General features: G+C 34.7%; 1 protein-coding gene across 6 annotated transcripts in view; it reads right to left on the bottom strand.

Moving 5' to 3' along the window:
* Positions 1–17,605, bottom strand: part of NOL4 (nucleolar protein 4) — a 436,338-nt gene that overhangs the window by 314,244 nt on the left and 104,489 nt on the right. For 4 of the 6 annotated variants that reach the window (XM_044658027.1, XM_044658026.1, XM_044658029.1 and 1 more), the window contains one exon: positions 1,266–1,377. In XM_044658027.1, the coding sequence (XP_044513962.1) occupies positions 1,266–1,377 (112 nt within the window). Of the gene's footprint in view, positions 1–1,265; positions 1,383–14,872; positions 14,894–17,605 lie in introns of all 6 variants that reach the window. The other 2 variants (XM_044658025.1, XM_044658028.1) reach the window with 1 other exon arrangement.

Here is a 17,605-nt window from a genome sequence, read left to right as displayed (position 1 = left end):
AACTATTCTAGTAGTTTTGCCAAGAAAACCCCCAAAAAAGGGGTCAGGAAGAGTTAGACATGACTTTAAAAAATGACTAAACAATAACCTATTCTACTACATCATGTTGCCTTGACAATGAGACAAATTTTATTTTAGTGACATAAAAGAATTCACCTTTTCTCTTTACTTGCATGCAGGAGGACAATCCCTATGTACTTCTTTGGTGTGAGATGGAGAGGCATCACATGTTTAAGTTATCTTTACATGTTGTTTTGAGAGAGAGCATGTCAAAGAAGACCAAAAATATGCTTCAGAGTTAGGAAGCCTTGGGTTCAAATCCCACCCCTGAGACATACTGCCTATGAAACCATGGGAAAATATTTAATTTCTCAGGGTCCCAGGCAACTCTTAGACTAAGTTGTAAGGGAGGTGTTGATCTGTGTTAGTGGAGGAAGTTGATGAGTTTTGTACTGTATCAATGAAATCAAAGTTCTAGCTCAAGTTGGAAACTTGCTCTACATCAGAGGATACATTGGGATAAATGCATCTCTCAAAATAACTAATGTAATCTCATGGAGTAATAGATATATTCTTCAGTCTTGTCTGACTCTTCATGACCCCATGGACCTCTGTCCTAGGATTTTCTTGGCAAAAATAGTGAAATGGTTTACCAGTTTCTTCTCTAGTGAATCACGGATCCATAGGCAAACAGAATATTAAGGCTGTTTCTGAGGCTGAATTTGAACTCTGGGTCTTCCTGACTCCAAGGACTATAGTCACTCTAACTACCTGGCTGCCCCAATTTATACATTACAAACATTTAGATTACCACAGATTAAAGGAAAAGCCAAATAATTGAACGTTTTTGAATGAATATCTACTTATTTCTTACATCCTGCTTATTACCTTAAGAAATATGGATTCAGTGAAAAGGAAGGAACCCAAAAAGGTTACATAGATGATCCCTCCATCTTCATAGAAGACCACACATAAAGTATCACAGGCAAATGAAAATTATTCTAGTCTTAAGTTTCTATATAAACATCTCTGTTAAAAAAGATATATATCCTCACAGAATATTCTACTGAGGACAAGCAAGTACAGCTGAGCTAAACTTTAAGTAGATATCTAAGACTTACTATCTTTGGAAAAAATGAGATGATCTGACTTGTTGAATTGTTCCAGTCTACCACGTTTTTATGAACCCTAACTTAAAATAGGAGATATAAATTGGTATGATGAATAAAATTACTTTACATCTCAGCATTTGACACTAAAGCTACCTTTATGATCTGCTCCATCTGGGTTTAAATGCATTCTTTTCTGGCACTCTGAGCAGCTCATTAGAAATCGTGTCACCGCTTCTCTCGGTAGGAAGGCATAGCTCTCTGAAATCTGAAATGATTCACAAATATAGGTGTTATTATATAAGTTGATTGAACATGATTTAACAGAACTGGTCATTATATTTCCAAATAAGGCACATTATATCATAATGGCAAGAAGCACAATGAAAGCATGCACTGCATACCATGCATCATTTCAAGAAATATCTATCCAATTTGATTGTGTATCACCTAATGGTTGATAATTTGCGATGGAGGTAAAGGGAGGTAATCAGTCACATCAGCATGAGTTTCTGTTTATAGTTCTGCATTTTTCAAAGCAAAAAGTCATAGTTTGCAGATACCTATGGTAATTTTCTCAAAAACTAAAAATTTTTCATAGTTTTATTTTTCATAGTTCTGGTACCATCAAAAGTAACTCAATTTTAACCTCTATATTTTTAAATTTAGCCCCAAAAGAAATAGTAAAAATTGAATTTTGTACCATGACAGTATCTTCATTGTTTAATCATGCAAAACAATCTTTAATGTAAATGAATGATAAATCTTTTTGAATAGGAACTCTTACATTTCTCAATACATTTTCTCCAAAGTTTCCTCCATTCCACAGAAAATGACACACCTGGAAATACATTTTGGCCATCTACTTCTTTTTATGTATCTCACTTTAAATATTCAAAGTTTATGTTCATAATAATATATCATAAATTCTGTCAGAGGTAATATTCCTGCCCTTTACCCCAAGAGTAGAAGGCTCACAATCTCAAGACTGCCACCTATAGGCTTGGTAGATATCAATACTCTTATCACAACAAATTTATAAATCTCCACTTTTCAAACAACTTTCTTACTCTTTAAAGTAGAAACTTCCTAAAATGAGAGTGAGCCATAGTATGTATGATTAATTACTAAATGTCACTAAACAGAATTGAAGAAGACACCCACTTGGACTATGCTACTGAGAAACCTGACATAGACATCATTCTTCTGTGAAATAATTAGCACTGTAACAAGCAGGAAGTTTTTTTAAAAATGTTAACTTAAAAATATGTAAACTAGGTTTTCAAATTTGATAAGGTAATCACCACTTTTCAGGGTCCATGCATCATTCCCACTATAAACTGATGGTCAATAGAAAATATAGAAAGCTATGCACCAAAAGATAATCCAGTGTTAATATCCATTCATTCCATTTGTGACAATAGAGCCAATTGGTTCACTGATGCACATAACAAGCAAATGATAATTCAAAAGGCATTAAAATGTGGTTTTGGCATCTTTTTTTTAAGCCTCACATTTACCTTACTATGTTTTTTTTTTTTAATTTAATACCAAAATTAGTTTGAGTCTTTTACTGCACATCACTGGATACCAAGTGTAAGTGGTTAAAACATATAAGGAGTCAAAGGGGGAAAATAGCCTGGGATAAAAATTAGTATGGATAATCCACACATAGTTTACTTAGTCTATGCTGTCTCAAATACTGAAATCCAAACTTCTGACCTTGACTTTGTTTTTAAGGGTAAAATTTTATATGACTTTAATTTTCTTTTCCCCCACCAGGCTGAAAGAAAGACAGGTAGACAGGAGACAGAGATAGAGACAAAACGAAACAGAGACATAGAGAGATAGAGACAGAGTCAGAGACAGTCAGAGACAGAGAGACAGAGACAGAAATACAGAGAGACAGAGAAAGACAGAGAAAGGGAGAGAGAGAGAGAGAGAGAGAGAGAGAGAGCCAGAGCCAAAGACAGTAAAAGCCAGAGGCCAGAGAGAGGAAGAGAGATGTAGGACACACACACACACACACACACACACACACACAGAGAGAGAGAGAGAGAGAGAGAGAGAGAGAGAGAGAGAGACAGAGAGAGAGAGAGACAGAGAGAGAGAGAGAGAGAGAGCAATTTGAAGACATTGCATCACGTTTCCTTATCAGAGATTTAAAAAGGAAATATTTAGTGCCTTTTAAAAAGTAAAATTCAGATTTTCATTCTTTTATACAGAAGAAAACACAAAATTCAGTTGATTTCTACACTGAAAAGGGAATAAAGTTTAGAGTATCTGATAACCTATTTTAAATTCTCTCTCAGAAATAAAGCTGAAAAATTATAATCAACATACCAGTCAGTCAAGATGTCTTTATGACAGTTTAATATATCTGGAGTTTAAGTCCACTGAAACTAATGGGGCTGACCAATAGATTCATTAGCACCCGGGGTTTGACAGGCATGCTCCATTTGTTTTCATCAAGCATTCCTATCAAATCTTTGTCCCACTTACATATAAGAGAAATCCTCCATAGGGAACAATTGAATTTGTAAAGCCTGGGTTTTGATGAGTAGCGCCATTAGTTTCAATAGCATTGACCCTTTTCTCTACTTGCCTTTTCTCCTAGTTTCCAGTATTACTTTTCTATGGAGTCATTTTCTAAAAAGACTTAGGCTTGACCTGACTCATTTGTATAACTTGTCTGACCATTAGCACAGTTTGAAGTTAATTTCTTTTCATTATATCATTTTTCAATCATGACATTCCCACCCCCTGCCAGCATATTTTGCCCTACAGCAACCAAACATATGTATGATAGTCACATATATAAAAAAGATCTGTAACTGCAAGGCCACACATTTGTTTTGGTTGATTTAGAGAGAAGTAAAAAAATTAGTATTTATTTTTAATAAATATTTCTTTAAGAACCTGATTCTGAAACACTATCTTAGGTATTCTGATTAAAAGAAGCATTTGTTTTGATAGTACTTCTCCAGATGTTGGGAAGCAATTTTAACTTGCCATTCTCTCAGGGTTCTGTTCCTCTACAATATGTCTATCTTTTGCTTCATATTCATCCTCACCAAACCTTCTTGCCCAGTCCAAAGAGACATGAATGACAAGGGAAGGAGAGCCAGTCAAAGACAAATTTTCTGTCAAATAACCAGTTCTCTTCCTGCCCAATTTCTCATCAAGAGGGAAATATGTGGCTAATTCTTAATTTAGCATTATTTCCATTTTCTGAGAGTAGATGCCAGTATAAGGCAATGTTGCAATGAAGAGTCAGAATTATTAACTTTAAAACACCAGGTCTTCTTTATGCATATGAAGAAGAAAAAAATTATGAAAAGTCAAGTCAAAATCAATTCAATTAGAATCTAGTGAACACTTACTTTGTACTAGATACAGTCCTACTACATACTGGGGATACACAAAAAGGGGAAAAACATATCTGATAGTCCCTTACATTAAGGTCTTCACAATTTGGGAGTATTTTCTGAGGGAAGACAGTAAAATTAAAGCCTAAGAAAGGCTTTTTTTACAGAAGGTGGGACTTGAGCTGAGAAGTGAAAGAATCCAGGGAGATTCAGAATCGGTGATAAGAAGGGAAAGTGCTTCAGACATGAGGGACAGAAATTAAAAACTCTCTGAGTTGAAAGATACAGTGTCTGTTGTGTGTAGGAACAGCAACAGGCCAGCGTCACTGAAAGATAAAGTATGAGTAAGGTGTAAGAAAATTGGAAAGGTGGAAAGGAGGTAGATTATGAAGGATGGTATATTTAATCCTAGAGGTAACAGGGAGGCACTGCAGTTTATTGAATAGGGACGGGCATGTGTATGACATGGTTTAGGAAGATCAATTTGAAAACTGAGTAAAGGATGGATTGGAGTTATGAGAGGCTTGAGGCATGTGTATTACCTAGCATGCTATTGCAATAATTTTGGGGTCAGAGGAAAAGAGCCTGCGCTGAGGTGGTGGCAGTGTCAGAAGAGAGACAGGGGCATATACAAGAAACATTCTGACGCTAAGACCCCCACACAATTATATTCTACATACATATTATATTTTCATATATACATACATATATATAATATAATGCATACTATTCATGTATATATATATGCATATATATATAACATTATATATTCTATACATATATAAAATAAGAATGAGTGAAACAGGTAAGATTTGATAGGAGAAACAACTGATTGGATATGGTGCTTTGGGTGAGAAAGAATAAGGAGTTGATGATGACACCTGGATTGCAAGCCTGGGTAACAGTGAAGTAACCTGATTAGCTCATTCTACTGTAGCTCAGAACTCCTGAACTCAAATGATCCCCCAGCTTCGATGTCCCCTGCAGCTGGACCTCCCAGCATCTGCCACAATGCCTGGTCTAGTTTATAGCAGGTTACCAATGATGCCTTGTATTCCAGAAGCTGCATGTAAGGCACGGAGGATTGTCCAAGTGGTAATTAAGAAAAGACAACGAAGCCCTACAACTGATGAATAAGTCATTTCTAGAGGATTTACAGGGAAACATAGACAAGAATTTCTTAGAAAGATATACGGAATTGAGAGTCAGGCCTAGAGACGGGAGGTCCTAGGTTCAAATCCGGCCTCAGACACTTCCCAGCTGTGTGACCCTGGGCAAGTCACTTGACCCCCATTGCCTACCCTTACCACTCTTCCACCTATAAGTTAATACACAGAAGTTAAGGGTTTAAAATAAAAAAAAATAAAAAAAGAAAGATATATGAAAATTATATCCTTTATAAGCAGAGGAAATACACATATAAAACCATCGAGTCAGCTGAAAGTATCAAAATATCTTTACAAATATCTTTCCTTGACTTATACATATATGCCAAATGCAACTACTTCTATATCTTATATGAAAGGAGCAAATTATATTAGAATGAGAAGATTTATATCATTCAGTGTATGGATAATATTTCCCTATGCATTCCCACACACATACACACACACACTACCTTCATATTTGGGGAGGGAAAAGAAATAAATATGCTTTTCTTAGAATTTAGAAATAATGATGCTGGTAAGCAACATTAGTGAATATATTTTGTTAATGAAATGTAATATTCTGATATTCTATTATAAATATTCACTACTGCTATAATTCTTTTAACTCAACTATTTCAAGTTATTGGGTTTTTGTTTGCTTGCTTTTGGGTTTTAGCAGTTCAAGAGAAATAGTATTGTTTCATCTTTATATATTGCTTATAACAGAAATGAATATGGAAATAAAGAACTGGGATGAGGTTATCAAATTCTAACTAATAAACTAATACTAGTCATTAAAATGTAAAAAGAATGATACTATAGTGGCAAAGAATGGGAAAGAGACCCGGGGTCCATCAACTGGGGCAAATTGCCAGGTAAATTGTGGGAGGCATATGGTTGTGATGGAATACTATTACACTGCAAGAAATAATGAACAGGATGATTCCAGAAAGACCTGGGAAGACTTATATGAACTGATGAAGAGTGAAGTGAGCAGAACCAGGAGAACATTGTATATGGTAAAAGAAATATTATACAATGAACAACTGTGACTGACTAAGCTAGTCTCAACAAAACAATGATCCAAGACAATCACAAAGGACTCATGATGAAAAGTGCCTTTTACATTCAGAGAAAGAACTGATGGGATCTGAATTCAAACTAAAACATACTAGATTTCACTTTCTTCATTTTTTAGTTTAAGTTTTCCTCAATAAAAGGACTAATGTGTAAAACCATTTTACATAACTATACCAGCAAAATTTAGAGGAAATTGCTTACTGTTGGGGATGGGGAGTGGCAAGAGGGGATGGAAGGAAAAAATTGGGAACACAAAAATGTTTTTAAAAAAAACAAATGTTAAAATTGTTTTTACATATAATTAGAGAAAATGAAATCTCTTTTTAAAAAGAGCAATACTAACCCACTGAGCATCTTAGCACTAAATATACACAAAGAGACAGAGGGGGAAGAGAGAAAAAGAGAGAGAGAAAGAGAAAGAGAGAGAGAGAGAGATTTCATAGAGGAGCACAGATAAGATTTTGTTGAGGTAATACCTTGAGCTTGTACAATTATTATATATATCCTTAATTTTTTAATCTTCACAAAAATCCTGTGAAATAATTGGTATTAGCATTTATCAACACTATCTGACAGGTGAATGAACTTATGTACAAACAAATTAGTTGGACTGTCCAAATTCATATAACAAGTTAGCAACAGCACCTAATAATTTTTTAAACCTCTACTTTCTGTCTTAGAATCAATATTAAGTATTAGTTCCAAGACAGAAGAGTGGTAATGCCTCAGAAATTGGGGTTAAGTGACTTATCCAGGCTCACACACTTAGGAAGTGTCTGAGGTCAGATTTTAACCCAAGACTTCCCATCTTTAAGCCTGGATCTTTATCCACTGAGCCACCCAGTTTTTCTGATGGAGCCTAATATTGACTCTAATGACTTGGACTCTAATTTTTCAATTTCTATAGCATAACACTGACATTATGGGAGTAAATCAATGTCTACAATTAAAATATACCAAATGCCCAGGCTATGTAGAAAGAAGAAGAAAACTCAGAGCTAGAAGGGACTTCTAACTAGTTGATCTAATACAACATACATGAATAAGAAATATTCTTTTGAACATTTCATGAACTTGTTATCCAATCTTAAAGTGAAAAAAGAAACAATACTCTAAGGAAGTAAATTTTATATTCATTAGGAAGTATTATTCCTATATGAAACCCAAATCTACTTTTTTTCACAACTTACACTAATTTTTCCTATTTTTGATCTATGGGTCCTAATTCTCAATCCATAGAGCATTCATTTGATTAAATAAAGAGAGCTACCACATCTGCTCAATACTTCTCTCCTTCAAGCTAAATATTCTTGGTTCTTTCAATCAATCCCTATTTACTGCAGTCTTGACTACTCCCTCACCAACCTGATCATCCTCTTTGGATGACCTAGTTTTTCAGCATTGTTTCTAAAAAGTAGAATTGAAAACTGAAGGTAGAGAGGGTAAAGTTCATTAAAGGAGTGGGAAAAGACTATCAATTCTCTTCTCAGACATGAAGCTTCTATTAATGTAACAGTTGCAAGCAGAATGGGAGGGGATTGATTCCCCCACTTCCACTCGTTTGAGACTGCCACGCAATATAATGTCACATGATGATATTTTAATCTATTAACAAATTATAACATCTTGTGATTCCTTCATGAGGTATAAGTGCCTCTCTAACTGAGTAAAGTTGGGAACGCTATAATTGACTTAGATACAACTTTGTAAGCTTTAAATTTGTAAACCTAGCAAATGTCAGCTGGAAGAGACTTTAAAATGAGAACTACCTTAAAAAAGAACTACCTTCATTTTCCCTTAGCAGCACTATAGCTTTGAAGGGGAGGGATTCTTGAACACCAAGATAAATTTCATCCAGTGTGCGGTATAGGTTTCATACTCCAGAAAGGCATGGATACACAGAAGTAGACATTCAAGAGATGAAGCAATTTAATAGAATATGACTCCTGGCAGCAGAAAAGAGATTTGAACTATGGAGAGTAATATACCCTGGGGACTCAGCTAAGTAACCTGCCCTGCACAAATGCAACACTCAAAAAGAGTTGCATTTAAACTCTGCAAAGAGAGAAAGAACTTTTAGATCTCTAGTTCTGGGAGGTTTGAATTGCTTTTTCCACACCCTTACCATATGTGAATGCTATGAGTTTGCTTTCCCCATGGACAATGGGTATACTTTTGGAAGAATTTACTCTAGACTATCATCAATAATAGCAGTTTTTTTTAATGTGAAATCATGCAAAACATATTTCTATATTAGTCTGGTTGCAAAAAATATAAGAAACAAGAAACATAAAAAAGTATGTTTCAATCTGAACTCAGAGTTCATCAGTTCTCTGTCTGGAGGTGAATACCATTTTTTATCCTAAATCCTTTGGAATTGTCTTTGTATCTTATATTAATCAGAGTATCTAAGACTTCTACATTTGATCATTGCTACAATATTGCTGCTACAGTGTACAATGTTCACTTGGTTCTGCTCACTTCACTTTGTGTCAGTTCATGTAAGTCTTCCCAAGTTTTTCTGAAATCTTCCTTCTTATCATTTATTATAGGACATATAGTATTCTATCACAATCATATATCATAACTTGTTTAGTCATTCCTTAAATGATGGGCATCCCGTTATTTTTCAATTCTTTGCCACCACAAAAAAAAGACTATTTTAAAATTTTTGTGCAAATAGGTTCTTTTCCTTTGTTCTATTTGGTATATAAACCTAATAGTGGTATAATTGGGCCAAATGGTATGCACAGTTTTTAGCCCTTTGAGCATAGTTCTAAATCGTTCTCTAGAACAGATCAAAAACTATAACATCGATTTCTATACAGCAATAACAATCCAGTGCTTGGCACAGTGCCTGGCACTTAGGAGATGCCTAATAAATGTTTATTGCCTAACATAATAATTACTAATAGTAATAATAATACATATTATATATGTGTATGTGTTACATTTATATAGCACTTTAATATATAAAGTGCTTTATAAGTGTTATCTCATTTATCCTAAAAAAAGAACCCTTGGAAATAGGAATTTTAATTATCCATATTTTTATAGAGGAGAAAACTGAGGTAGATAGCAGTTAAGTAAATTGTCTAGGATCATACAACTAATAAGCATTTGGGGCTGGATTTGAATTCAGGTCTTCATGATACCAGATAAAGCCCTATGTCCACTATACTACACAATTGTTTAAGGAGGGAATGTTTTTTCAATATTGTTTGTGTCATATCATTTCCTAACAAAGAAGTAATGAATCTACTACAAAGATTAATAATGGAAAGCATATGGGGGGGATGGGGAAGCTCATGAACTATTGTATTAGAAATGCAGAAATACAGGACTATCCATAGAACCTGAGCCTGCTTTCTGGGGTTCTAATCCTCAAATGTGAGTTCAGGTTGGAGAAATACCATAAAAAGGGTATTATAGGAGCACCTAGTGGATTACTTAGTGGATTGAGAGCCAGGCCTAGAGACAAGAGATCCTGTGTTCAAATATTTCTCCATATACTTTCTAGCTGTGACCTTAGACAAGTCACTTAACCCCCACTGCCTAGACTGTACCACTTTTCTGCCTCAGAACCAATAAACAATAGTGATTCTAAGACAGAAGGTAAAAGTGAAGAAGAGGAGGAGGAGGAGAAGAAATGATACCAGGACACTTTAAAGATCTCTAGAGAATTTTGGTATCAACTGTTGTAAATGGGAGACATTAACATAGTGGTATGGCATACCCATATCAAAGAAGGCACTGGGCTCTATGACCGAAACAGAATTTCAGTAGCTCAAATATATGCTGAAATATACATATAAATAACACTTTGAAATTTAAAGTTCTTCATGACAATTAGTACTCATTTTTAGCAAAATTTACAAAAATCCAGTCAACTAAGAGTTTAAACAGTAAACTTCTACCAAAATCCAGTCAACTAAAAGCTTGAGCAGTAAAACTTTTACCACATCATCAAGCACTCATTAGTGTCACACCAATAACAAATCAAATCTCAACAAAAGAAAACAGAAGCCTAAAGAAATAGAATTCCAATTCTACATTTCATTAAAATTTCTTTTCCAACAGCTTAATTTTTGAAATGCAATTTAGTTTATTTTCAGTCCTGAACTTGTAATCATTGAAATGGACATGGTGCAAATTGTCTTGTTAAATTCTACATTCCACAGATGAAGACAGAATATGACAAATTTTACCTTCATGTCTCAAAATCCAACAAGAGATTTAAAGAACTCACATTTTAGGTAACACCCATTATATTCCCTCTGCTGATCACCATTAACACTATGAGAATAAAAAAAAGAATTGCTCACAGAATTGATTAATCTTATTAAATTAATTATTTGATTACTAAATTGAGGAAATTTCTTTTTTTCCTTCGGTAACATTTTATTTTTCCTAATTTCATGTTAAAAACAATTGTTGGCATTTGTTTTCAAATATTTTCAGGTCCATATTCTCTCCCTCCTTCCTTCCCCTTTCCCATACCTGAGAAAGCAAGCAATTTTATATTGGTTGTACATATGCTATCATACAAAACATATTTCTGTATTCATCATGTTGTGGAAGAAGACATTTTTAAAAACATGAAGAAAATAACATCAAATGGTCTGTTTCAATCTGTATGCAGACTCTATCTGTTCTTTCTTGGGAAATGGATAGCATTTTTCACCACATGTCTTTGGGATTATAATTTGAGAAATTTCCATTGAAAATATTCAAGAAAAATATCTTCCAAACATCATTCTCTCTACAGTATTCAACACTCATACATATGTGACTCTATTTGTGTACATACACAGGTATTCTACAGGAAATTAATCTCTTATAAATTATTTGAAAATTAAGTGGAATTGAACATATTCATATGTTAGGAGGAACCATTTATTTGAATTTATCAAGACCTACACAAACAGAGTGGTACATATTTTTCAAACACTACCACTGACAGACCTTTTATGATGGAAGTCTCATGACATTTTGTGCTTGTTTCCCCAACTAGGATATAAATTTAAAAGTCTCACCCAATAGATGCCAAGTAACATTTCTCAGACTTTGAGAAAACCTCAACAGTGGAAATAAATCACTATATTTCAACATAGTAACTGCTGGATTTTGTGGTAAGATGTTTTTGGAAACATTTCTGCTTCGACAATGAGAATTTCATAAACTAAACACCAAAGAAGCAATGCTGGTGGTCATCACACTGAATGTAACCAGGAATAGCTTATATTAACATGAATAAGACAGGAGCATTTAAGGAAGTGGCAACACAAAAGGGAAACCGTGTTTCACCTTTTGTTGTGATTTGAAAGAAAAATGAATATGCCTCAAAAAGGAGGCAAAAGAAAAAAAATCAGTGTGTGTGTGAGGGAAAGGTTCATCTTCTGATTATAAATTTCAGCAGATCGATTGCCCTAAATCTTTCCAACCCAATTTATATCTACCCTATATCAGAACTCCACTTGTTGCTCTCTTGCCAAGGCTCTCATAACTATACCCCTGCTCTGCTCCAAAACCCCTTAAAGCCATCATAATGACTAACTAATGTCCTGGAACTCAAATAAATAACTTATATATGTATATCATTTTAACATTTATAATTTTTTACATAAACTCATAAGTTAGATAATAATAGTATTATTTTTCATTTTACAAATGAGGAAATGGATCAAGAGAGGTTAAACTATTTATATATTTATTTACTTATTTATTTGTTTGTCTGCTCATTTATTTATTTATTTATTTATTTTAATAATTGCATGTAATAACAAACTTCCACACAAGTTTTCCTAAGTTATATGATCAAACTTATATCACTGCTTCCCTTCCCTTCCCCTCCCTATGCTGGTAGGTGATACACTCAGGATTATATGTGTATTATCATACAAAACATATTTCCATATTGTTAATTTTTATAAGTGATTAATCTTATAAAACCAAAATCCTAAAACATAAACCCAAATGAAAAATTTTAAAAATCACATGCTTTCACCTGCATTCTGACTGCATTGATTCTTTCTCTGAAGGTGGATAGCATTCTTTGTCATAAGTCCCTCAAAATTATATTGCATATAATAGCTAAATCTACCACAGTTGATCATTCCATAATATTGCTATTACTATGTGCAATGTTTTCCTGATTCTGTGTTCTGCAGAGATTCACTCTGCATCAGTCCATGAAGGTCTTTTTAGCTCTGACTGAAATCATCTTGTCCATCATTTCTTATAGCACAATAGTATTCCATCACCATCATATACCAATGTGATGGCAAACCTTCGGCACAGATGCCAAAGTTGGCTTGCAGAGAGCTCTCTGTGGGTATGAGGCCGCCCTTCCCCTTCTGCCCCACCCCAAGAGTTCCTTACTAGAAAGGCAGAGGGACTCAGGCAGAGCTGCCCCCTGCCTGTCTCCATCATGTTTGACTACATTTTTTCACATCCCCTGCCCCTCTGCCCAGCAGCCCAATGGGAGTGCACAAGAGTTAAGGTAGGCAACTCATGGGCGGCAGAGTTTGAGGGGAGCTAAGTGCTTGAATCACTCTTCCCACCCCCCAAACTCCCTGAGGATATTCTTCACTTCACCTGCCCCTCTACCCAGCAGCCCAATGTGTCAGAATCAATACACTAACTCAGTTCTTCCAAATCTGACTCCAGTGATTCATAGGAGAGGGAGATGTGCAAGGGATAAAAAAAATAGACACACACACACACACACACACACCTGCCCCTCTACCCAGTGCTTTCTCCCTCCACTGTGTGGGGTAAGGAGAGGCAGGGCACACCTGGCATTCAGCACAGGGGAAGGGCATGGCACAAGGTCCCTGTGGGGGGCAGGCACAGCACTCGGTTAGGATAGTATGGGAGTGGGGCAAGTTGGCACTCCATCTCTGAAAGGTTTGCCATCACTGATAGAGCACAATTTGTTCACACATTCCCCAATTGATGGACATCCCTTCAATTTCCAATTCTTTGCCATCCCAAAAAGAGTAGCTATACACATTTGTGTACAAGTAGGTCCTTCCCACACACATTTTTTTAAAATCTCCTCAAGATAAAGACCTATTAGTGGTATTACTAAATTAAAGGATATGTATTGTTTTATAGCCCTTTGGGCATAGTTCCAAATTGCTCTGCAGAATGATAAATTCGATATATTTCTTTTTTTTAACCTTTACCTTCTGTCTTGGAGTCAATACTGTGTATTGGCTCCGAGGCAGGAGAGTGGTAAGGGTAGGCAATGGGGGTCAAGTGACTTGCCCAGAGTAACACAGCTGGGAAGTATCTGAGGCCAGATTTGAACCTAGGACCTCTAGGTTCACTTATTGATCTTGTTTCACTTATGATCTTGTTTGCATTGGTTTTGTTTGTACAAAACCTTTTGAATTTAATATAATCAAAATTATTCATTTTACATCTTGTAATGTTCTCTATCTCTTGTTGGTAATAAATTATTTCCTTCTCCATATATTGGACAGGTAAACTATTCTATTTTTCCCCAATTTAATTTTAATGTCACCTTTATATATGTATTTTAAAATCACCTTTTATATATTAATATACCCATTTTGACTTTATTTTGGAATGGAGTGTGAGATATCCATCTATACCTAATTTTTCCCACACTGTTTTCCAACTTTCCCAGCATTTTTTGTCAATTAGTGAATTCTTACTCCCAAAGCTGGGATCTTTAGACTTATCAAACACTAGATTGCTGATGTCATTTGACCCTAATCTATTCCACTGATCCACCCTTTTATTTCTTGGCCATTACCAGATTGTTTGACATTTACTGTTTTAAGGCACAGTATAGGACCTGGTACCACCAGACCACCATCATTCACATTTTTTATTAGTTCTCTTATTATTTTTTACAAGGTTAAGCGATTTTTCAACAATTGGCATGTGTCAGAACCAATACACTAACTCAGTTCTTCCAGTGATTCATAGGAGAGGGAGATGTGCAAGGGATAAAAAAAATAGACACACACACACACACACACACACACACACACACACACACAAACAAGTTCAGATGATCAGTGCTCCTTTTCCTGAGGCTATATACCACAGGTCAGGTCAAAATTTTGATTGGCTCCTTAGAGTCTATCCCTTCCATCCTCAAGTCTGTTTTTCCACCTGTGGAATGTTAATTTATAGAAGTTAAATATTTGGACTGTTTGGGAGCAAAAATGTAATTTTTGCACAGCCATGATATGAAATCTCTGAAAGGTTGGACTTTTGCCATTTTGGAGAAGAGGTAATAGTGGATTCTATACTATCACTGAGACCAGGAATGTGTGTGCCCTTTATGGATTTTAAGGTAAGAACAGTGCTTAGAATAAGAAGTAGTAAATGTTAGTAATATCTAGAATACCTATTTTACTGTATCTTTTGTTAAATCTAAGCATAAAGTTAAATCTTGCAATGTTAGATTATGATGATATTTTCCAAATTATATTATGATAATTTCCAAATTGTCTTTATATTACAACCATGTCCAGTTGATATTAGACACTAGATTCTTTAAAAGGGTGATGTTAGATATGTGCTATCTCTTAAGGATGGTTTTGATAAGAGACAAGTAGTGTATAATAATAAGAGGTGTGTAATTTACTCATTTTGACAAGTGAGGTGAATTTTTCTGATATATTGTATAGAGATAATTTACTTAAAATATAAAAATGCTTATTTAAGTAGAAGATCACATAACAAAAAATCATAATCTCTCCATTGTACTGAAATGAATATAGCTACACAACTAGGTGGTATATTTGATAAGAATGCTACATATAGAGTTTGGAAGGCCTAACTTCACTTTTTAATTCAGATGCTAGCTGCTAAACTCTGTCTTCCTCAGTTTCTTCATCTATAAAAGGTAGATGATAATAGTAACTATCTTTCCAGGTTATTATAAGCATCAAATAATATATGAAAAGTTATTTGCCAACTTCAAGTAACTATATCATCATCACCATTATCAATATATCAATATATAATCATTGGTATCTTACCTCTGTTAACTTATATATGTTTGAAGACACAGAGATCTAAATATACCACTGGTGTCATGGATAATCAAAGATGAAATTATTTCCTCAGCAAATACAAAAAGTAGCTCAAACACCACTTCCATCAAACACTACTTCACACAAAAACCACTCCAATACCCTTTAGTCTCAGACCTTCTATGCCTCCTTCCTAGTTAGGCCCTCAGATCCCAGTTCCTAAACTATTAGATCTGATCCTGTTTTCATATTTATTTTGGAGTGTTAATTCTTCAAGGGAGTGTCTTTAGATAAAATTTCAAAATAATGCAGAATTTTTAAAATTCCAAAACTTCAATGAATGACCTAAAAGAATATAATTCTAATGAAACTGCCACTAACTGGTGATGTGTCCTCAAGCAAGCCACTTAAACTCTTGACATTAGCATCTGCATCTGTAAAATAAAGGAATCAGACTAAATATCTGTGCTGTTTTCTCCAGTCCTAGGGATCTGGGGTCATGCTCTTCCAAAATGCACTCCTAAGAGCTTTGGCTATTTCAGATTTCCTTATACACAACATACCAGTCATTTGATGGCATCAAATTAATCTGAGAAAGGAAAGGAAATTTCAAAAAATATTTAACCAATAGATGGGCACTAGCCTGAGTAATAGAAGGATATTGTTCCTTTAAAAAATTGTGTATATATGTGTATATATATACATATATACACACATATATATGGTTTGTATACATACACACATATGTATACAAGTATTGATGTGTACACATACTTGTATATATACGTATTTATAAACATGCACACAAACACATATATTTGGGGAGAGAGACAGAGATAGAAACAGAGACAGAAACAGAGAGAGAGAGAAAGAGAGAGAGAGAGAGAAAGAGAGAGAGAGTACTGATAGTAATTGTGATATATTTATATATTGGGGGACTTAGTTATATCACAGTGAGGGAGCTAAGTGGCTCAGTAGATAGAACACCAGACCTAGAATCAGGAAGACTCATCTTTCTGAGTTCGAATTTGACATCAGACATTTACTATATGTGTGACCCTGGGCAAATCACTTAACTATTTGCTTCAGTTTCCTTATTTGTAAAATAAGCTGGAGAAGGAAATGACAAATTGCTCCAGTGTCTTTGCCCAGAAAACACCAAATGAGATCACAAAGAGTTGGACATGACTGAAATAAATAAATGAGTCAACAAAAAGTGATGTATGTTAGCTAATAAGTTTTTGTTGTTTTGTTTTCATCTGATTCTTCCTCTCACTTCCTTTTTATGGTTCTCTTGTCTCTCAAGTCCCCAACAGCTAATTTTTGAGGATCACAGGATTGGTGGTTTTAATGTTTTTCTTCCCTTTGATGACTCTATCCTGGCCTTCACGGACAATGAGGCAACTGACATCAATGAACCACAATATTACACTACTTTAATATGGCTTCATTAACAAACTTAATTGTTGTGACATCGAATTTTACTTTTTTCCCCCTGAGAAATTCCATACCTCTGGTATAGTACACTGTCTGAATATTTTCTTTTATGCAGTTACTTAACATGATAGGCTTGTCCTAACCTGTAACTGCAATTTAATGCTGTGTGCTTTATGTCTAGATCTAAACATTCAATACAGAGAAATAGATGCCTTGGGTATTAACGGTTGTATGCAATTGTTCAATTAAGAAATAATATATTGCTAGTCTGCTATTTGAAAGACATTGTGCAATATGCTAGAGACACAAAGATTAATTTAAATTAAAAAACACTCCTTGTCCTCAAGGAGATTTCTATTTTACTAGTCATTGAATGTGCAACATGCATAAAACCAATGGCTACACAATGACAAAAGTACTAGAAACAAGCAAGTTGAACTAGG

Source organism: Gracilinanus agilis, chromosome 1 (genome assembly GCF_016433145.1).
Source record: "Gracilinanus agilis isolate LMUSP501 chromosome 1, AgileGrace, whole genome shotgun sequence".
Taxonomy (NCBI): Eukaryota; Metazoa; Chordata; class Mammalia; order Didelphimorphia; family Didelphidae; genus Gracilinanus; species Gracilinanus agilis.
Note: the sequence above shows the minus strand (reverse complement) of the source record. Positions and strands in the feature narration are given on the sequence as shown.